Raw genomic sequence first — 17578 nt, forward strand, 5'->3', positions numbered from 1 at the left:
CCGCCCCCGGAAACATCCTGCCTACCTGGCGGGGGCTTCCATTCCCGCCCGCGCTGCCCAGAGTCGCCGCCATCTCCAGGATTTCGGGTGAGTGCAAAGCCAGCGGCGGGGAAGGAGGGAAGGGGCTTGGCAAGGGGTGGGGGTCCAGGATGAGAAGCCCCGGGACGGGGAGAAGAAGAGAAGGGAGGAAAGGGAGCTGTTTCTCTTAATGGGGTCTTGAAGGTGGGGGGGGAGGGGTTTCCACTGTGGAAAGAGAGAAGCTTCTTCCTGCCCGGATCTGGTGCAAAGGGAGTTGCAGGAAGGAGGCGGGAAAGGGGAGAGGGCTGGGTATTGCAGACCAGCCTCGCGATAGTAGTAATAATAGTAATAATAATAATATGATATTTATACCCCCCTCATTGTCTGGGTTTCCCCAGCCACTCTGGGCGGCTTCCAACAAAATAAGAAACACCAAAAACATCCAAACATCCAAGTCTTCCGTTTTGTAGAGCAGATGGGGACATGGATTGCTGGATGGCAGAGGGAGAAAGAGGAAAAGATGGGGAGGAAAACAAAGCCAGGGGGGTCCTGGCAGGAAGAAGGAAGGGGGGAGGCCTCCTCCAAAGAGCTCTTTGTTCTTGAACTCCTTGCATAAAGTAGTGGGGGCAGGTTTGATGAGGCCCTAAGCTACTGGAGGTCATGGGGCCCTTTATATGTCCAGCTGTTCTTTGTCAACAACTATTTGTCGCTGTTTTTTGTGTTGAATATAGGCTGTATGGTAATTTATGGACCTAATAGGTATCTAAAACCATCTGCACATAACAGAGTATGTATTTTCTCAAAGTAATTGTTGAACTGAAATACAATTACGAAGCATATTAATAGTGAAATAATTATTAAGCTGTAACTTAAAATGATTTTGTTATTCATAACAAACTTAATGCAAACACATTGGCATTTGGCAATAACAAAAGTTCCTTTAGAAACACAATTTACAAAGACTCCTAATCTAGCCCTAGAAACTTGCTATAATAATAGGTGCAAATATATAATGCAAACTACAGTGGTGCCTCGCAAGACGAAATTAATCCTTTCCTTGAGTCTCTTCGTCTTGCGGTTTTTTCGTCTTGCAAAGCGCGGCTTAGCGGCTATTAACGGCTTAGCAGAGGGTTGGGTATTGCAGACCAGCCTCGCCATAGTAGTAGTAGTAATAGTAATAACAACAACAACAACAACAATAATAATTAAAAAATAAATAAATACATAAATGCTATTTATACCCCGCCCCCATTTTCTGGATTTCACCAGCCACTCTGGGCGGCTTCCAACAAAATAAGAAACACCAAAAACATCCAAACATCCAAGTCTTCCGTTTTGTAGAGGAGATGGGGACATGGATTGCTGGATGGCAGAGGGAGAAAGAGGAAAAGATGGGGAGGAAAACAAAGCCAGGGGGGTCCTGGCAGGAAGAAGGAAGGGGTGAGGCCTTCTCCAAAGCAGCTTTTTGTTCCTTGAACTCCTTGCATAAAGTAGTGGGAGCAGGTTTGATGAGGCCCTAAGCTACTGGAGGTCATGGGGCCTTTTATATGTCCAGCTGTTCTTTGTTAACAACTATTTGTCGCTGTTTTTTGTGTTGAATATATGCTATATGGTAATTTATGGACCTAATAGATATCTAAAACTATTTGCACATAACAAAATCCATATTTTCTCAAAGTAATTGTTGAACTGAAATACAATTGAGAAGTATATTAATAGTGAAATACAATTAAGTATATTAATAGTGAAATAATTATTAAGCTCTAACTTAAAATGATTTTGTTATTCATAACAAACTTAATGCAAACACATTGGCATTTGGCAATAACAAAAGTTCCTTTAGAAACACAGTTTACAAAAAATCATGATCTAGTCCTAGAAACTTGCTATAACTTGAAATTATAATAGGTGTAAATATACAGTGCAGACAACTACTAATAATAAATACCTTTATTAATATGAATTTAATTGTTATAGCCTGTACAATGTAATTGTAGTTAATGCAATGCATTTTTTTATATCAGTCTCAATATTACCATAATAGTCCACATTCTTCATTGGGACAGCAGACCTTTGTACCCTGTTAGTGAGTGTAAAAGACAGTATTTCTAGTAATATGTCACATTACAAATAATAGCAATACTATACACACCTGTACATAAAAATTATTTTACAGGACTAATTGTATTACTGCATCTACCCAATACCCATTCAACTGTATAATTTTATCATGATTCATTGTGTACTCTGTATACAAACAGTACAGAAACATGATCTAAATTACAATACTTTCTTGCCTTTGCCAAAGCAAAGTCACTGAGGATATCATCAAATGATAAACTGCTTAGCTTGTCACTTTCTATGTACATGAGGCTGAAGTAATTTATCTTGAGACATTGTTGTTCCAAATTCGTTTTTTATCCTCTTCAGTCAAGAAACGGATCTTTACAAATGGCAATTTGCAATCATCATTCAGAGGAACATTCTCAGAATTGCTTCTACATTAGGGAATGCTGATTGGACACTGTTGTTGTCCTTTAGTCACTTAGTCGTGTCTGACTCTTTGTGACCCCATGGACCAGAGCACGCCAGGCACTCCTGTTTTCCACTGCCTCCTGCAGTCTGGTCAAACTCATGTTAGTAGCTTTGAGAGCACTGTCCAACCATCTCGTCCTCTGCATATAAGTTAAATAAGCAAGGAGACAATATACAGCCTTGTCGTACTCCTTTCCCAATTTTGAGCCAATCTGTTGTTCCATATCCAGTTCTAACTGTTGCTTCTTGTCCCACATAGAGATTTCTCAGGAGACAGATGAGGTGGTCAGGCACTCCCATTTCTTTAAGAACTTGGCATAGTTTGCTGTGGTCCACACAGTTAAAGGCTTTTGCGTAGTCAATGAAGCAGAAGTAGATGTTTTTCTGGAACTCTCTAACTTTCTCCCTAATCCAGCGCATGTTTGCAATTTGGTCTCTTGTTCCTCTGCCACTCCAAAATCCAGCTTGTACTTCTGGGAGTTCTTGGTCCACATACTGCTTAAGCCTGCCTTGTAGAATTTTAAGCATAACCTTTCTAGCGTGTGAAATGAGCGCAATTGTGCAGTAGTTGGAGCATTCTTTGGCACTGCCCTTGTTTGGCATTGCGTTCTAGACTGATCTTCTCTGATCCTCTGGCCACTGCTGAGTTTTCCAAACTTGCTGGCATATTGAGTGTAGCACCTTAACAATATCATCTTTTAAGATTTTAAATAGTTCCGCTGGAATGTCATCACTTCCACTGGCCTTGTTATTAGCAGTGCTTTCTAAGGCCCATTTGACTTCACTCTCCAGGATGTCTGGCTCAAGGTCATCAGTCACACTACCTGGAGTGTACGAGCCATCCATATCTTTCTGGTATAATTCCTCTGTGTATTCTTGCCACCTCTTCTTGATGTCTTCTGCTTCTGTTAGGTCCTTACCACTTTTGTCCTTTATTATGGTAATTTTTGCACAAAATGTTCCTTTCATATCTCCAATTTTCTTGAGCAGATCTCCATTCCCATCCATTATAGTTCACTGATGCCCAGGATGTCAATATTTATTCTTGCCATCTCATTTTTGACCACATCCAGCTTACCATGGTTCATGGATCTTATATTCCAGGTTCATATATTTTTCTTTGCAGCACTGGACTTCCCTTTCACTTCCAGGCACACCCTCAAGTGAGCGATGTTTCGGCTTTGGCCCAGCTGCTTCATCAGCTCTGAATCTACTTGTACTTGTCCTCCGCTCTTCCTCAGTAGCATATTGGATGCCTTCCGACCTGAGGGGTTCATCTTCCAGTGTCATAACTTTTATACGATCATGGAGTTTTCTCGGCAGGGATACTGGCATGGCTTGCTGGTTCCTGCTCCAGGTGGATTACGTTTAGTCAAAACTCTCCACTTTGACCTATCTGTCTTGGGTGGCCCTGCACCGCATAGCTCATAGCGTCTCTGAGTTATTCAAGCCCCTTTGCCATGACAAGGCAGTGATCCATGAAGGACACGGTCATTAAATATTACTTGGTACAGATCCTGATGTGTCAGATTTTGACTTTTTAATGTATTGATGAAAATGGTTGAGTTCTCCAACAAGGTTCATGTCCACATCTTCAGGATATGTTTGGCTTAAAGCATTAACTTCTTCATGAATCTCTTCTTTTCCAGCATCTAATTTTGTTAAGAATGAAATAATAATAATAATAATAATAATATTATCCATGATAATAATAATAATATTATTATTATTATCCATGATAATATTTTATATTGTTATTATTATATATATATTATTATTATTATCCATGATAATAATAATAATAATATTTATACCGCAACCATCCGGCTGGAATTCCCCAGCCACTCTGGGCGGCTTCCAACAAAAAAATAAAAATACATAAAATTGTCAATCATTAAAAACTTCCCTAAACAGGGCTGCCTTCAGTTGTCTTCTAAATGTCAGATAGTTGTTTATTTCCTTGACATCTGATGCAGGGTGTTGCACAGGGCGGGTGCCACCAGTGAGAAGGCCTGGTTCCTTGTAACCTTGCTTCTCGCCAGAAGGCCCTCAGTGCTGGACCTCAGTTTCTGGGCTGAACGATGGGGTTGGAGACGCTCCTTCAGGTATACTAGACAGAGGCCGTTTAGGGCTTTTAAGGTCAGCACCAACATTTTGAATTGTGCTCAGAAACATACTGGGAGCCAACGTGGGTCTTTCAAGACCAGTGTTCTGTGATCTCGGCGGCTGCTCCCAGTCACCAGTCTTTTTTGCAGCATCATTGTATACTGATGCCCTTTGTGCCAGATTTGATTCTAATCCATCCATCGCAGGTACAAATGCTTTGATTCTCAACTTGTTTCTTGGCTCAAGGTTCTCTAAAGCTTCATCTTCATCCTCACCTATATGCCTCCTTATAGATCAGCAGTTATCAACCTGTGGGTCCTCAGATGTTGTTGGACTACAACTCCCATCATCCCTGAGCTCTGGCCTTGCTAGTTAGGGGTGATGGCAGTTGTAGTTCAACAACATCTGGGGACCCACAGGTTGAGAAAGGCTGTTCTAGATCTTCTTCTGCTTTTCTTGTAATCAACATCAGGCAATTTGTCCTTTGCCTGTTCTTTGAAATGATCAAAAAGATCTCTGGAACCAAGTTCCTCCATTTTATTCGAAATGTTTGTGGCTTGATTACTTGTTTCACCCTTCTCTGTGGTATCAATATGCAGCCAATGCAATGCAGAAATTATTCCATTGTAACTGCCAAGTTCTGCACTTGTGGCCCTTGAATGAATTTCCCATCTAGTCTTTGACAAAAACTCTGGAACCTTTTTTTAAAAAAAATATTTTTATTCAGATTTTATAACAAATTTAAGCATAATCAAAACACCAAATTACCGTATTTTTCCGTGTATAAGACTAGTTTGTTTGTTTTTTACCAAAAAAAAAGTTTTAAAATTGGGGCTCGTCTTATGCACAGGTAGTGCTGAGGGGTGTTTTCTTAATTTGGAGTCCCTCCAAATAGGGGGTGTCTTATACATGGGGGTGTCCTATAGACGGGAAAATACGGTACATTTTACGCTCCAATTAATCTCCCCACCCCCCATGACTTCCCCCAACTTCCCTTTTTGGGTTATAGCATATTCATTTCTTCTATTTATAATTTCATACACCTTATATATTGAAAAATAAAATTATACCTTATAACCCTCCCTTCTTCTTCCTTCCCCAGCAAAGCGGGCGCTTTAGGCACAGCCTCCAGCGCGAACCTGGGCCCTGGGCAGGGTTCTACTCGTTCCCTCGCTCACCCAGGGAGGTATCTGGGCAGCCTGGCCTGCTAAGCCTTGCCCTCCCCCCTACTGTCATTGGGCAGCAGCCAAGGTGGCCCAACCATGTGGGGTGTTAGCTGGGCGCGGGGGGGGGCACAGGAGACGTTTGGAAGCTCCCAGACTGGCGGTTAGTCTCTTGCCTGCGGGTGTGGCGGCTTCAGGTGGGCTGCGCGCCTTCGCCGGTATTTGCAGGCCAGCAGCTGCAGATAAGTTGTGCCTCTGTGTGCAACAAAGAGGAGAAGAGAAATTCTCCTTTAGAAGGCAGAACAGGCAAGAGCTGTCAGTATCACCTCATAACTCTCCTGCGGGGTGAAAGTATGTTAAATGGGAGATAAAGACGGGGCTTGCAAAGTGTGCTGTTGGGAGGGTGGGAAGCGCAGCTGCTTTGTGTAGATGCAGAGGAGGCGGCTGCTTCCAAATTAAGCCTCCTAATTAAGCGGGGTCCCTCCCTGCCTCCCAGGCGGGGGCTCCCATTCCCGCCCCCGCTGCCCAGGGTCGCTGCTGCTGCCAGGATTTCAGGTGAGTGCAAATCAGTGGTGAAGGAGGAGGGAAGGGGCATTGCAAGGGGGTGGAGGTCCAGGATAGGAAGCCCCAGGACGGGAAGAGGCGGCCTGCACAAGTTCCAGATTTGGGAAAAGGAAGGAGGAAAGGGAGTTCTTTTTTTAATGGGGGCTTTGAAGGTGGAGTACGGGGTTTCCACTGTGGAAAGAGAGAAGCTTCCTCCTGCACGGATCTGGTGTGAAGGGAGTTGCAGGGAAGGAGGCGGGAAAGGGGAGAGGGTTGGGTATTGCTGGCCAGGCTCATAATATTAATAATAATAATAATAATACCCTGCCCATTGTCTGGGTTTCCCCAGCCCCTCTGGGCGGCTTCCAAGAAAATAAAAAACACCCAAAACAACCAAACATTGAAGTCTTTTGTAGAAATGGCCTTCGATTTTAAAGAAATGTCCTCTTCAAGAAATCATGTCATGTAAATATGTATGTTGTCCTCGAGGTCGAAGCACACACAGAACACCTAGTATGAGCAAGCAGTGCTCCAAAGTGTTTCTCTTGTGAACTGGCCATCTAAGTTGTTTACTAATGGCAAAGGCTCCTGTTTCCCAAAAGGACAGGAGGGGGAGGTCTCTCCCCCATTTTTAGGCCACCCCACTCCCACCGCATGGAAGGCAGCGGTCTCGTTCTTCCACAATCCCAGTAAACCTTGTGTGTATCTGAAGTGAACCAGGTGCTGCGGCTCCTTCCCCTCTCACTGGGCTGCTGCAAGAAAAGGCATCGGAGGAGGAGGAAACAGATGGGTTTGAAGGCTCTTTCTGCCCCTCTCTCCTGAGCAGAGGGTGTTTGCAGGGCAGGAGGACAGAGGAGGCAGCAGTGGGTGGATCCACCGCCTCTCCCAGGGGGTCCAGATGCAAGCAGGGGGCTTTCTTCTCCATGTATTCAGAGCAGTCCTTTGCAAATTACTGTCTTTCTCGGTGTATAAGACGAGGTTTTTTTACCCAATTTTTAAAGTTAAAAAACATGGGTCGTCTTCTACATGGAATATAGCAATTAAATATATAAATAAATGCAGTACTTGCTCTGGCAGTCGCAGCCCCTCGCAGTGGCGAGCCCTGGGGCCTCCATAGTCTGCTTGCCTCCCCCCACTCTGCCCGCCCTACAGCTGGGAGGGAGGCTGTAGGCTGTTCGTTTTTGCCGTGCAGCGTCTTTGTGCTGCTCAGCAAACTCTGCAAACTAATGGGGAAGTCCGCCTGCAAAACAAAGCTGCTGATCAAAGATATTTCTCCCCTCTATGCCTTTCCCATGAAACATCTTGGAGACTACAAATTTCTGCACTGCTCCTCTTGCGTAGCGTTGCACTGCCCGCCTGCTATTCCGTAGCCTCCTCTACCCATGCAGACTCTGTAAATGAAGGGGGAAGGGGAGGAGGCCACCTGCAAAGCGGAGCTGCCGATCAAGGTATTTCCCCCCTTTCTGCCTTTCCTGCGCCTTTCCCAGGCAGAAACCACCTATCAGCTCCCTGATCGCCACCGGCAGCCGCCAATCACGCTCCCGCTTGCTGCGACAAGGGCAGCTGTCTATTGGCTGCCACAGCAGCAAGCAGGAGGGCTAATGGCAGCGATCAGGCAGCTGCAACGCGAGTGGTTGTGAGCTGCGTTCTGGTGGGTTAGTGATTTTCAGCATCCCCCCCAAATAATCCTCCCCAGAAGCTCAATCCCCCTATTTTCAATATTTTGAGGCCCCCCAAATAGGGGTCGTCTTATAGACAGAAAAATACGGTAAGTCTCATGTTCCATGTGATCTAGTCTTATCTCCTGAGTTCACACCAATAAAACTCCGAAACAGAGAGGAGTCCACCATTGTTTATTGCAAAGCAATAGGTTACAGTTGGATCGTTCCACAAAACTGCAACCCTGGCCAGTGGTTCAGGCAGTGGTATTTATATAATTTCAAACAAAGCATTTCGATTTCGAGCAATCATTTACATCAGAGATGTCCAAGCGCTGGACCACAATTGACAGGTAGACCTCTGTGTTGTTTTGGGTCGATTATGAGACCTTTGAAGGCCCCGCCCCCTTTCTGCAAGAACCTCTGCACATGCTCCTGTTTTTGTTTTTGCTCAGCAGTTCCTTGTTTTAATGTTCATTGTTGCCAAAAGAATCTAAATTTTTCTTGCGTCCCCCGCCTCCTTAAAAAAGTCCCTTTAGAGTTTCACGTTCCTCATATTCATCATTACCTCATTTTATTTATAATACACATGTGCGATAAGCACTGGCAATTTCTGCTGATTTAGTTTTGATTCCCACAGCATTCTGTTACGTTGTGTTCGTGTGCATGTTGGGAACCTGTGTTACATGCAGCCATTTGCACCATGTGTTGACTCGTGTTCCAGCTTTCAGCTGTATCTTTGTGATTCTCATATTAGCTGTATTTCTGCCCCAATTGGGGGGTGGCAACTTGCAAAATAATCAGTTATAAAGCACAGACTACCATAACTTCTGTTTTAGAAGCACACTCAAGGATTTACAGAGATACACATTATTACATTTATTGTGGCCCTTTGGGCAACTGCCACAAGGCCATTCCTGCCCATACCATGCCAGCCTTAGGAAGGGAGAAGGGACAGGCAGATGGAAGGAATTGCCAAAGGTGTTTGAAAATGGGTGGAGGCTCTTGGGAAGTGGGTGCCCAATAGGGGCTTCTACAGAGGCAGCAGAATCCCTACAGGGGCTCTCAGACTCCCTTGACTTCTTCCTTCCTCCCAGGAAGCTACAACTTGCCTTGGATTCTGCGCTCCTCAAGAAGTTGAACCTGTAAACCTAGTCAGGATGGACGGAGGAAGATGGTTCATTTATTGTCTTTCCTAAAAGTCTAACAGGATTTTCTTTCTCTCCCCCCACTCCCAAACAGGTGAGGAAGACGATGGTCAGAATTCTACGGAGCCATCTGTGAATTCATTGGGAAGAACAAAGAAACAGTTTAAATGCAAGGAATGTGGAATGTACTTTAAACCAACAAACTCACACAGGAGAGAATCCATGTAAATACATGGAGTGTGAAAAGAACTTCAGTGAAAGTAGAGACCTTAGAATACATCAACAAAATCACAATGGGGAGAAACCGTTTAAATGCATGGAATGTGGAAAGAGCTTCAGTCATAGTGGAGTCCTTAGAAGACATCAACGAACTCACACGGGGGAGAAACCATTTAATTGCATTGAATGTGGAAAGAGCTTCAGTAGTAGTGGACACCTTAGAACACATCAACGAACTCACACAGGGGAGAAACCGTTTGAATGTATGGAGTGTGGAAAGAGCTTCAGTGAAAGTGGAACCCTTAGAACACATCAACGAACTCACACAGGGGAGAAACCATTTGAATGCATTGAATGTGGAAAGAGCTTCAGTTGTAGTGGACACCTTAGAACACATCAACGAACTCACACAGGGGAGAAACTATTTGAATGCGTTGAATGTGGAAAGAGCTTGAGTTCTAGTGGAAACCTTAGAAGACATCAACGAACTCACACGGGGGAGAAACCATTTAATTGTATTGAATGTGGAAAGAGCTTCAGTCAAACTGGAGCCCTTAGAACACATCAACAAACTCACACAGGGGAGAAACCATTTGAATGTATTGAATGTGGAAAGAACTTCAGTCGTAGTGGAGTCCTTAGAAGACATCAACGAACTCACACGGGGGAGAAACCATTTAATTGCATTGAATGTGGAAAGAGCTTCAGTTGTAGTGGACACCTTAGAACACATCAACGAACTCACACAGGGGAGAAACCGTTTGAATGTATGGAGTGTGGAAAGAGCTTCAGTGAAAGTGGAACCCTTAGAACACATCAACGAACTCACACGGGGGAGAAACCATTTAATTGCATTGAATGTGGAAAGAGCTTCAGTTGTAGTGGACACCTTAGAACACATCAACGAACTCACACAGGGGTGAAACCGTTTGAATGTTTTGAATGTGGAAAGAGCTTCCGTGAAAGTCAAAAACTTAGAATACATCAACGAACTCACACAGGGGCGAAACCATTTAAATGTATTGAATGTGGAAAGAGCTTCAGTCAAAGTGGAGACCTTAGAAGACATCAACAAATTCACACGGGGGAGAAACCATTTAAATGCATTAAATGTGGAAAGAGCTTCAGTCAAACTGGAGACCTTAGAATACATCAACGAACTCACACAGGGGAGAAACCATTTGAATGCATTGAATGTGGAAAGAACTTCAGTTGTAGTGGAAACCTTAGAAAACATCAACGAACTCACACGGGGGAGAAACCATTTAATTGTATTGAATGTGGAAAGAGCTTCAGTGAAAATGGATCCCTCAGAATACATCAACGAACTCACACAGGGGAGAAACCATTTGAATGTATGGAATGTGGAAAGAGTTTCAGTCGTAGTGTAAACCTTAGAAGACATCAACAAACTCACACCGGGGAGAAACCGTTTAATTGCATTGAATGTGGAAAGAACTTCAGTCGTAGTGGAGACCTTAGAATACATCAACGAACTCACACAGGGGTGAAACCGTTTGAATGTTTTGAATGTGGAAAGAGCTTCTGTGAAAGTCGAAACCTTAGAATACATCAACGAACACACACAGGGGAGAAACCCTTTAAATGTATTGAATGTGGAAAGACTTTTAGTAGTAGTGGTCCCCTTAGAATACATCAACGAACTCACACAGGGGTGAAACCGTTTGAATGCATTGACTGTGGAAAGAGATTCAGTCAAAGTGGAGCCCTTAGAATACATCAACGAACACACACAGGGGAGAAACCCTTTAAATGTATTGCATGTGGAAAGAGCTTTAGTAGTAGTGGTCCCCTTAGAATACATCAACGAACTCACACGGGAGAAACCGTTTAAATGTATTGAATGTGGAAAGAGCTTTAGTAGTAGTGGTCCCCTTAGAATACATCAACGAACTCACACAGGGGAGAAACCGTTTAAATGTATTGAATGTGGAAAGAGCTTCAGTCAAAGTAGAAACCTTAGAATACATCAACAAACTCATACAGGGCAGAAACCATTTAAATGTATGGAGTGTTGAAAGAGCTTCATGAGCGAATTCACCCAGGTGAAAAGCCGTATCAAGGTATGCAATGTTCCACTCACGTTTCACTCTTTACCTCACATTAAGAAACTCATAAAGGCGGAAATCAATTTTGAATGCATGGAATCTGAGTGATGTTTTGGTGTTTGTATTTAAATTTGTATATACATATATATGTATTAAAGTAATGAAGGTCACATATACTAAATGTAGAAAAGAAGTTGCAAGTTGTTGCTAGATAAACGGGGAGAGAGTGAATCTGGAATGCTCAAGGTGTGTGTTGAATCTGTTGAGTTTTGACCTGTGCCCTTCAATGCCAAAATGATGGGCTGCCCTTGTCTTGTGGATCAGCATCTGTCTCCTTTAGGGAAATGGGGTACCTCAGATGTTGGGAAACAACGCCCATAAGTCTCAGCCCATATGGCCAAGAATGATGGGAGTTGTAGTTTAAAAACTCAAGGGTGGAAAATCTCACGTTTCTTAGAACTTTTCTTTATGAATAATTATAGGTAAAACTTTTGTTGATACAGAGCTCATTTTTTATTCCAGGAGCAGCTGGTCACTTCTGCTTTATAAACAAAGCCAAATATATTGACACACTTTATATTATAACCAAATTTTAGAACAGAGGCAAACAATTTTTTTTTTAAAAACAAACCCTTTTCTTCTTTACAAACCCTTATCTTCTCAATCCAAGATTTGCTTTTCATATATATAAAAATATTTGGTTAGCAAGGGGGTACAGAAATAATAATAAAAAGCTACAATAAAAGCATTATCAGCATTTAAAAAGAAATGCTATTGGATCTTCAAGGCATTGAGTTACAAATTAAGGGAAAGATCAACCATTTCTTCTGCAAGCTGTTCCCCATCCAGTATTTCCCATCTTCTGCCTTCTGAACTATGTTCCTCTGCAAACCACTGGTCCAAATCTATACAGTCCTCCTGCTCCCGGGACAATTCAGAGGGAGGCTCTCACGAATGCGCCTCAGTGCAGCTCTCCTCAGCTGGGTCCCTGGTTAGGTTTTGGTTTAGGGGAGCAAGCATGGGCCTGGCCCTTGGGTGGGGGCGAGGGGAGAAGGGAAGAGAAGTAGAGGGGATGCTTCTTTTTCCACGCAAGGCTAGTTCTTGTTGCTCCCAAGTATGTACCTGTAATCAGCAAGTGTGCATTTAGCAGGAGTGTATCCCTTTGTCGTGGAGTGCAAGTTAATTCAGAAGGCATTAGAGCGAAGCGCGTGTATCGCATATGTTAAGTTGATTGCAACCTTTTTTAAAAAAATTAATATTCTTTATTCATTAAAAAATTTGCATGTCTATACGAATGCATCCATTCTTAAGGAAATTAGCCCTGAGTGCTCATTGGAAGGAGAAATCGTGAAGCTGAGGCTGCAATACTTTGGCCACCTCATGAGAAGAGAAGACTCGACTTCCGGGGTCGGCGCCATCGGTAATGGTGGATTCCCTCTAACTTTGAGGGATTAAGCTTTGCGGAAATTGGGTCTTGCCGTTACGGCAAAGCGGGGACCCCTCTAAAAATCACAGGCGGGTGAAGCCTGTGACCGTGGGACTCGGTGGACACCTTCAGTGCCCCCCCAATTCAGCGCCCCACCTGGAAAGTCGACTGAAAAGGATTATAATCCTAACATCAATACAAGAGATCTCCCTCCCTTGGTTGGAGGAGGGGGGGGGAAGGGAGAAGTAAATTTTCCTGCAAAAAGAGAGGAAAGGAAACAAAAGTCCACCGCTTAAAGCCTGGGAACGGGCTGCCAATGGACAATAAGATTGCCGCATTGTGAAGCGCGCTGCTTATGGACAATGTAATTTTTGACAGCTAACTCTGCAAGAGAGATACATTGTTTCTGACTGGTTTCTCCTCATTTTAAGGTAACAAAACTAACTGAAATTGAAACTGTTGCTTATTTTGTTAAATGGGGGACTAGAAAAAGTTATTTTAATGCAACAAGTATTGACTGTTACTGTGTCCCCCTAGAGGAAGTTTGAAATTGTTACAACAACTGGCCAGGGGCATTTTCCACTTCAAAACAAACTCTGGCTGTGGGATCGACCTTGGGCTCCAGTTAAAGTGTTATGGCAGATGGAAAAGAAAAAATAGATTTGCTTCAAGAAAAAACAAGAAGGTCTGGTAAATCGTGGCAGCAGCGAAGAGCATCAGCATCTGGCCCTTCTGCACCACCAGGGGCAGCATCTGTTCAACTTAAGTCAAAAGGAATGGTATCTGAAGATGTTTTAGCTCTGGCATTAGGCAAAGATTGGGTCAAGAGTTTATCTCATCGGACAAGGTTAAAAAAAGAGGAGTAGCGATTTATGCAAAAGAGCCTATCACCGAAATTTATCTTCAAAGATGATCAAGGAAGATTTGTGGCAATTGAAATTCAAACACAAGGAGAGAAATTTTTGATAGGAGTTTATGCACCAAATGAGGGGAAATCTGAATTCTTTAAAAAGTTGCATGAGACCTTGTTGGACTATCTGGACTATAATATCATCATGATGGGAGATATGAATGGAGTGGTATCTACAAATATGGACAAGGCACAGAGACAGGTAGTTACCAAGGATGGCAGACTACCAAAAACCTTTTTTGAGATGACTGACAATATGGACTTAGTTGACATTTGGAGAACAAAGAACCCCTTGGGTAGAGAGGGAACTTTCTTCTCTGAAGCCAAAATGACATGGACAAGAATTGACCAAATTTGGATAAGTAGAGGACTGGCTCCAAAGACTAGAAAAGTGGAAATTTGTCCTAAAACTTGCTCCGACCATAATGCTGTGAAAATGGAGATGAAACTAACACCGATTGGCTCCTTCAGATGGAGGATGAATGACACCTTGTTTAGAGACGAAGAGGTTACCAAGAAGGCCCCAAAAACTTTGAGAGATTATTTTGAGATAAATATGAATACTACCATTGAAAAAAGAGTAATCTGGGACGCAAGCAAAGCGGTTATGAGGGGGTTTCTGATTCAACAGAATGCAATAAAGAAGAGAACTCAAAATGAGAAAAAAGATAAAATTTTGGAGAAAATAAAAGAAGGTGAGAAGAAACTGAGAGGGAAACCAAAGTCACAAGAGATTCTGAGAGAAATAAAGCTACATCAAGTTCAATATATGAAAATGATGAATCAGGAAATAGAGTGGAAAATTAAACAGATGAGACAAAAGACATTTGAATCGGCTAATAAATGTGGGAAATTGTTAGCCTGGCAAATAAAAAAAGACAAAAATTTAACAGCATTACAAATTTGGAAGTGGAAGGAAAGAATATACAGAATCCAGTGGAGATTAGAAAATGTTTCCAGAGATACTTTAAACAATTATATACACAAGGGCCACAGAAAGAGATTGATATAGATCAATTTTTAAAAACAAATGGACTACAAAAAATCTCTCAAGAAAATAAGTTAACGTTGAACTATAAAATAACAGAACAGGAGGTAGAAGGTGCTATCCAGAATATGCAACTGGGTAAATCTCCAGGGCTGGACGGTTTAACTTCAAGATATTATAGATCTTTGAAAGATTGGATAATTCAACCACTAAAGGAAGTTTGTAATGGAATTTTGGAGGGGGGGAAAGCACCAGCACCGTGGAAGGAAGCTTACATTACACTTATACCGAGAACTGAGTCTGAGAAGACACAACTTAAGAACTACCGCCCCATATCTCTGCTTAATGTGGATTACAAAATCTTTGCAGATATTTTGGCTAAAAGATTAAAAAAAGTACTAGTGGAAGAGATAAAGACCAAGCAGGCTTTCTCCCGGGCAGACACTTGTCTGACAACACGAGGCATATCATTAATATTTTAGAAAAATTACAAGTGAACATTAATACTAAAGCAGTTTTGATATTTGTGGATGCGGAGAAAGCTTTTGACAACATTTCTTGGAGTTTTATGAAGAAAAATCTTCAAGGGATGGGGTTGGTCAAGGTTTTGGAAATGGTATAGGTGCAATTTATTCAGAACAAAAGGCTAAACTAATTGTTAACAATGTGGTGACGGAGGAATTTAAGATAGAGAAAGGGACACGACAAGGTTGCCCAATTTCCCCATTGCTCTTTATTTTGGTCCTGGAGGTTCTCCTAAATATGATCAGAAGGGACCAACTGGTTAAAGGTATATAAGTTGGAGCCAAATTGAAAGCTTTTGCAGACAATCTAGTACTGATATCACAGGAGCCAGAATCTAGTACTAAAAGAGTATTGGAATTGATTCAAGAATTTGGTCAGGTTGCAGGATTTAAGTTGAATAAGTTAAAAACTAAAGTTCTAGAGAAAAATCTAACACCGATTGAGAAAGAGAGGTTTCAGACGGAGACAGGTTTAACATTGGTTAAGAAAGTAAAATACCTGGGGGGTTAATATGACTGCTAAGAACTTGAATTTATTTAAAGATAACTATGAAAAATGTTGGTCAGAAGTGAAAAAGGATTTAGAAATATGGTCAAATTTGAAGCTTTCCTTGCTAGGCCGTATTGCTGCTATAAAAATGAATGTATTGCCCAAGAATGTTGTTTTTGTTTCAATCATTGCAAATTTTGGACAAAATGGACTGTTTCAAGAAGTGGCAGAGAGATATTTACAGATTTGTCTGGCAGGGCAAGAAGCCCAGAATAAAATTTAAAATACTAACTGATGCAAAAGAAAGAGGTGGATTTGCCCTGCCAGACCTTAGACTTTATTATGAATCAGCTGTTAGGATTCTCAGCCGTCAGTCAGAGGGAACTGGCCTCACACCAGGCATTCGGCTCGAGATCCTGGATGACCTTCCCGTCTGCTTCCCCGGCAGACGCAGGCAAGGTCACAAATCGGCGATCCCACTCAACATGAGAAGGACACACCCTCCTCCTCCCTGCTGCCCTCAGGGAGGGGGAAAGAGACAGACAGAAATCTATTTACATCTTTTATTTCTGTCATCCCAGCAGTACAGAGAAAAACATGTCTGCACTCTCCAGTCTCCAGAAGAAGACCACAACTCCGCCCCTGCACTTCCAGTACAGGTCACATGATACACTGAGCTAACATCCGGTGCTCAGTACACTGAATGGACTGCCCACTTTCTCCAATAGTACAGTCACAGACATAAACATCCTGTTTGACATTCAAGCCACTTGCAGCTGGCTTTTGCATTGCTGCTTTTTCCTGACATCAGCAGCATTTTGCTGGCTGAAAGAATGGCTGCTTCTTGAGAACACAGACATTTTGGATTTAGGTTTCAATAATGTATTTGGGTGGCATGCATATTTGTGGTATGACAAGGTCAAAGCACATAAAGCATTTAAAAACCATATTGTCAGGAAAGCATTGTTCAATATCTGGATAAGATATAAAGATTTGCTTGAAAATAAAACCCCAAGGTGGCTATCACCGATGGAAGCGAAGGCTCAGAAAAAGCTCAATATGGAGGCCAAATGGCCGAAATATTGGGAGATTTTGGGACAAGAAGGAGATAAATTGAAATTGCAGAGTTTTGAGAAACTTAAAAGATAAAGTGCGAGATTGGCTCCATTATTATCAAATAAGGGAGGCTTATAATCTGGACAAGAAAATTGGCTTCCAGGTGGAAAAATCAAAATTGGAAACAGAACTGTTAGATCCCCAAACTAAGATATTATCAAGAATGTATAACTTGCTGTTGAAATGGAATACTCGGAATGAAACGGTGAAATCTGCTATGATAAAATGGGCACAAGATGTCGGACATAACATTATGTTGGCTGACTGGGAACAGTTATGGACCACAGGTATGAAATTTACAGCATGTAATGCCTTAAGAGAGAATATTATGAACACCAGTCATGAACATGACACCAGTCAAGCTTGCAAAAATCTACCATTTGCCTGATAATAAATGTTGGAAATGTAAAGAAAATGAAGGTACATTCTTTCACCTCTGGTGGACGTGCTCAAAGATCAAGGCTTTCTGGGAGATGATATATAATGAAATGAAAAAGGTATTTAAATATACGTTCCTCAAGAAACCAGAGGCCTTTCTCTCGGGCATGGTCGGCCAATTGGTGTTAAAGAAGGATAGAACTTTTTTATGTATGCTACAATAGCAGGAAGAATACTCATTGCAAAGTATTGGAAGACACAAGATCTACCCACCCTGGAAGAATGGC

The 17578-nt window shown here is 42.3% G+C and overlaps 3 protein-coding genes across 9 annotated transcripts in view; all 3 read left to right on the forward strand.

The window, feature by feature from the left end:
* The window catches only part of LOC308470078 (uncharacterized protein), a 108043-nt gene that overhangs the window by 26849 nt on the left and 63616 nt on the right, over positions 1-17578 (forward strand). The gene's annotated exons all lie outside the window — the stretch shown is intronic.
* Positions 1-17578, forward strand: part of LOC308469605 (uncharacterized protein) — a 118812-nt gene that overhangs the window by 8456 nt on the left and 92778 nt on the right. For 2 of the 3 annotated variants that reach the window (XM_080992306.1, XM_080992307.1), the window contains exon 1: positions 11424-11474. In XM_080992306.1, coding sequence (XP_080848432.1) covers positions 11439-11474 — 36 coding nt within the window. In that variant the 5' untranslated portion in view covers positions 11424-11438. Of the gene's footprint in view, positions 1-11423; positions 11475-17578 lie in introns of those variants that run through there. The other variant, XR_013982121.1, reaches the window with a different exon arrangement.
* On the forward strand, positions 10-12076 carry LOC308469542 (uncharacterized protein). Of its 5 annotated transcripts, none has more exons than XM_080992149.1 (3): positions 10-87; positions 9266-11158; positions 11241-12076. In XM_080992149.1, exons 2-3 carry the CDS (start codon positions 9404-9406, stop codon positions 11427-11429), a joined length of 1944 nt encoding a protein of 647 aa, XP_080848275.1. In that variant the 5' UTR covers positions 10-87; positions 9266-9403; the 3' UTR covers positions 11430-12076. The 5 variants fall into 5 exon arrangements, with proteins under 5 accessions (XP_080848275.1, XP_080848279.1, XP_080848278.1 ...); XM_080992153.1 differs by lacking the exon at positions 10-87 and adding an exon at positions 790-805; XM_080992152.1 differs by lacking the exon at positions 10-87 and adding an exon at positions 4643-4658.

This window comes from Podarcis pityusensis (assembly GCF_964106645.2).
Source record: "Podarcis pityusensis genome assembly, chromosome: 2".
Taxonomy (NCBI): domain Eukaryota; kingdom Metazoa; phylum Chordata; class Lepidosauria; order Squamata; family Lacertidae; genus Podarcis; species Podarcis pityusensis.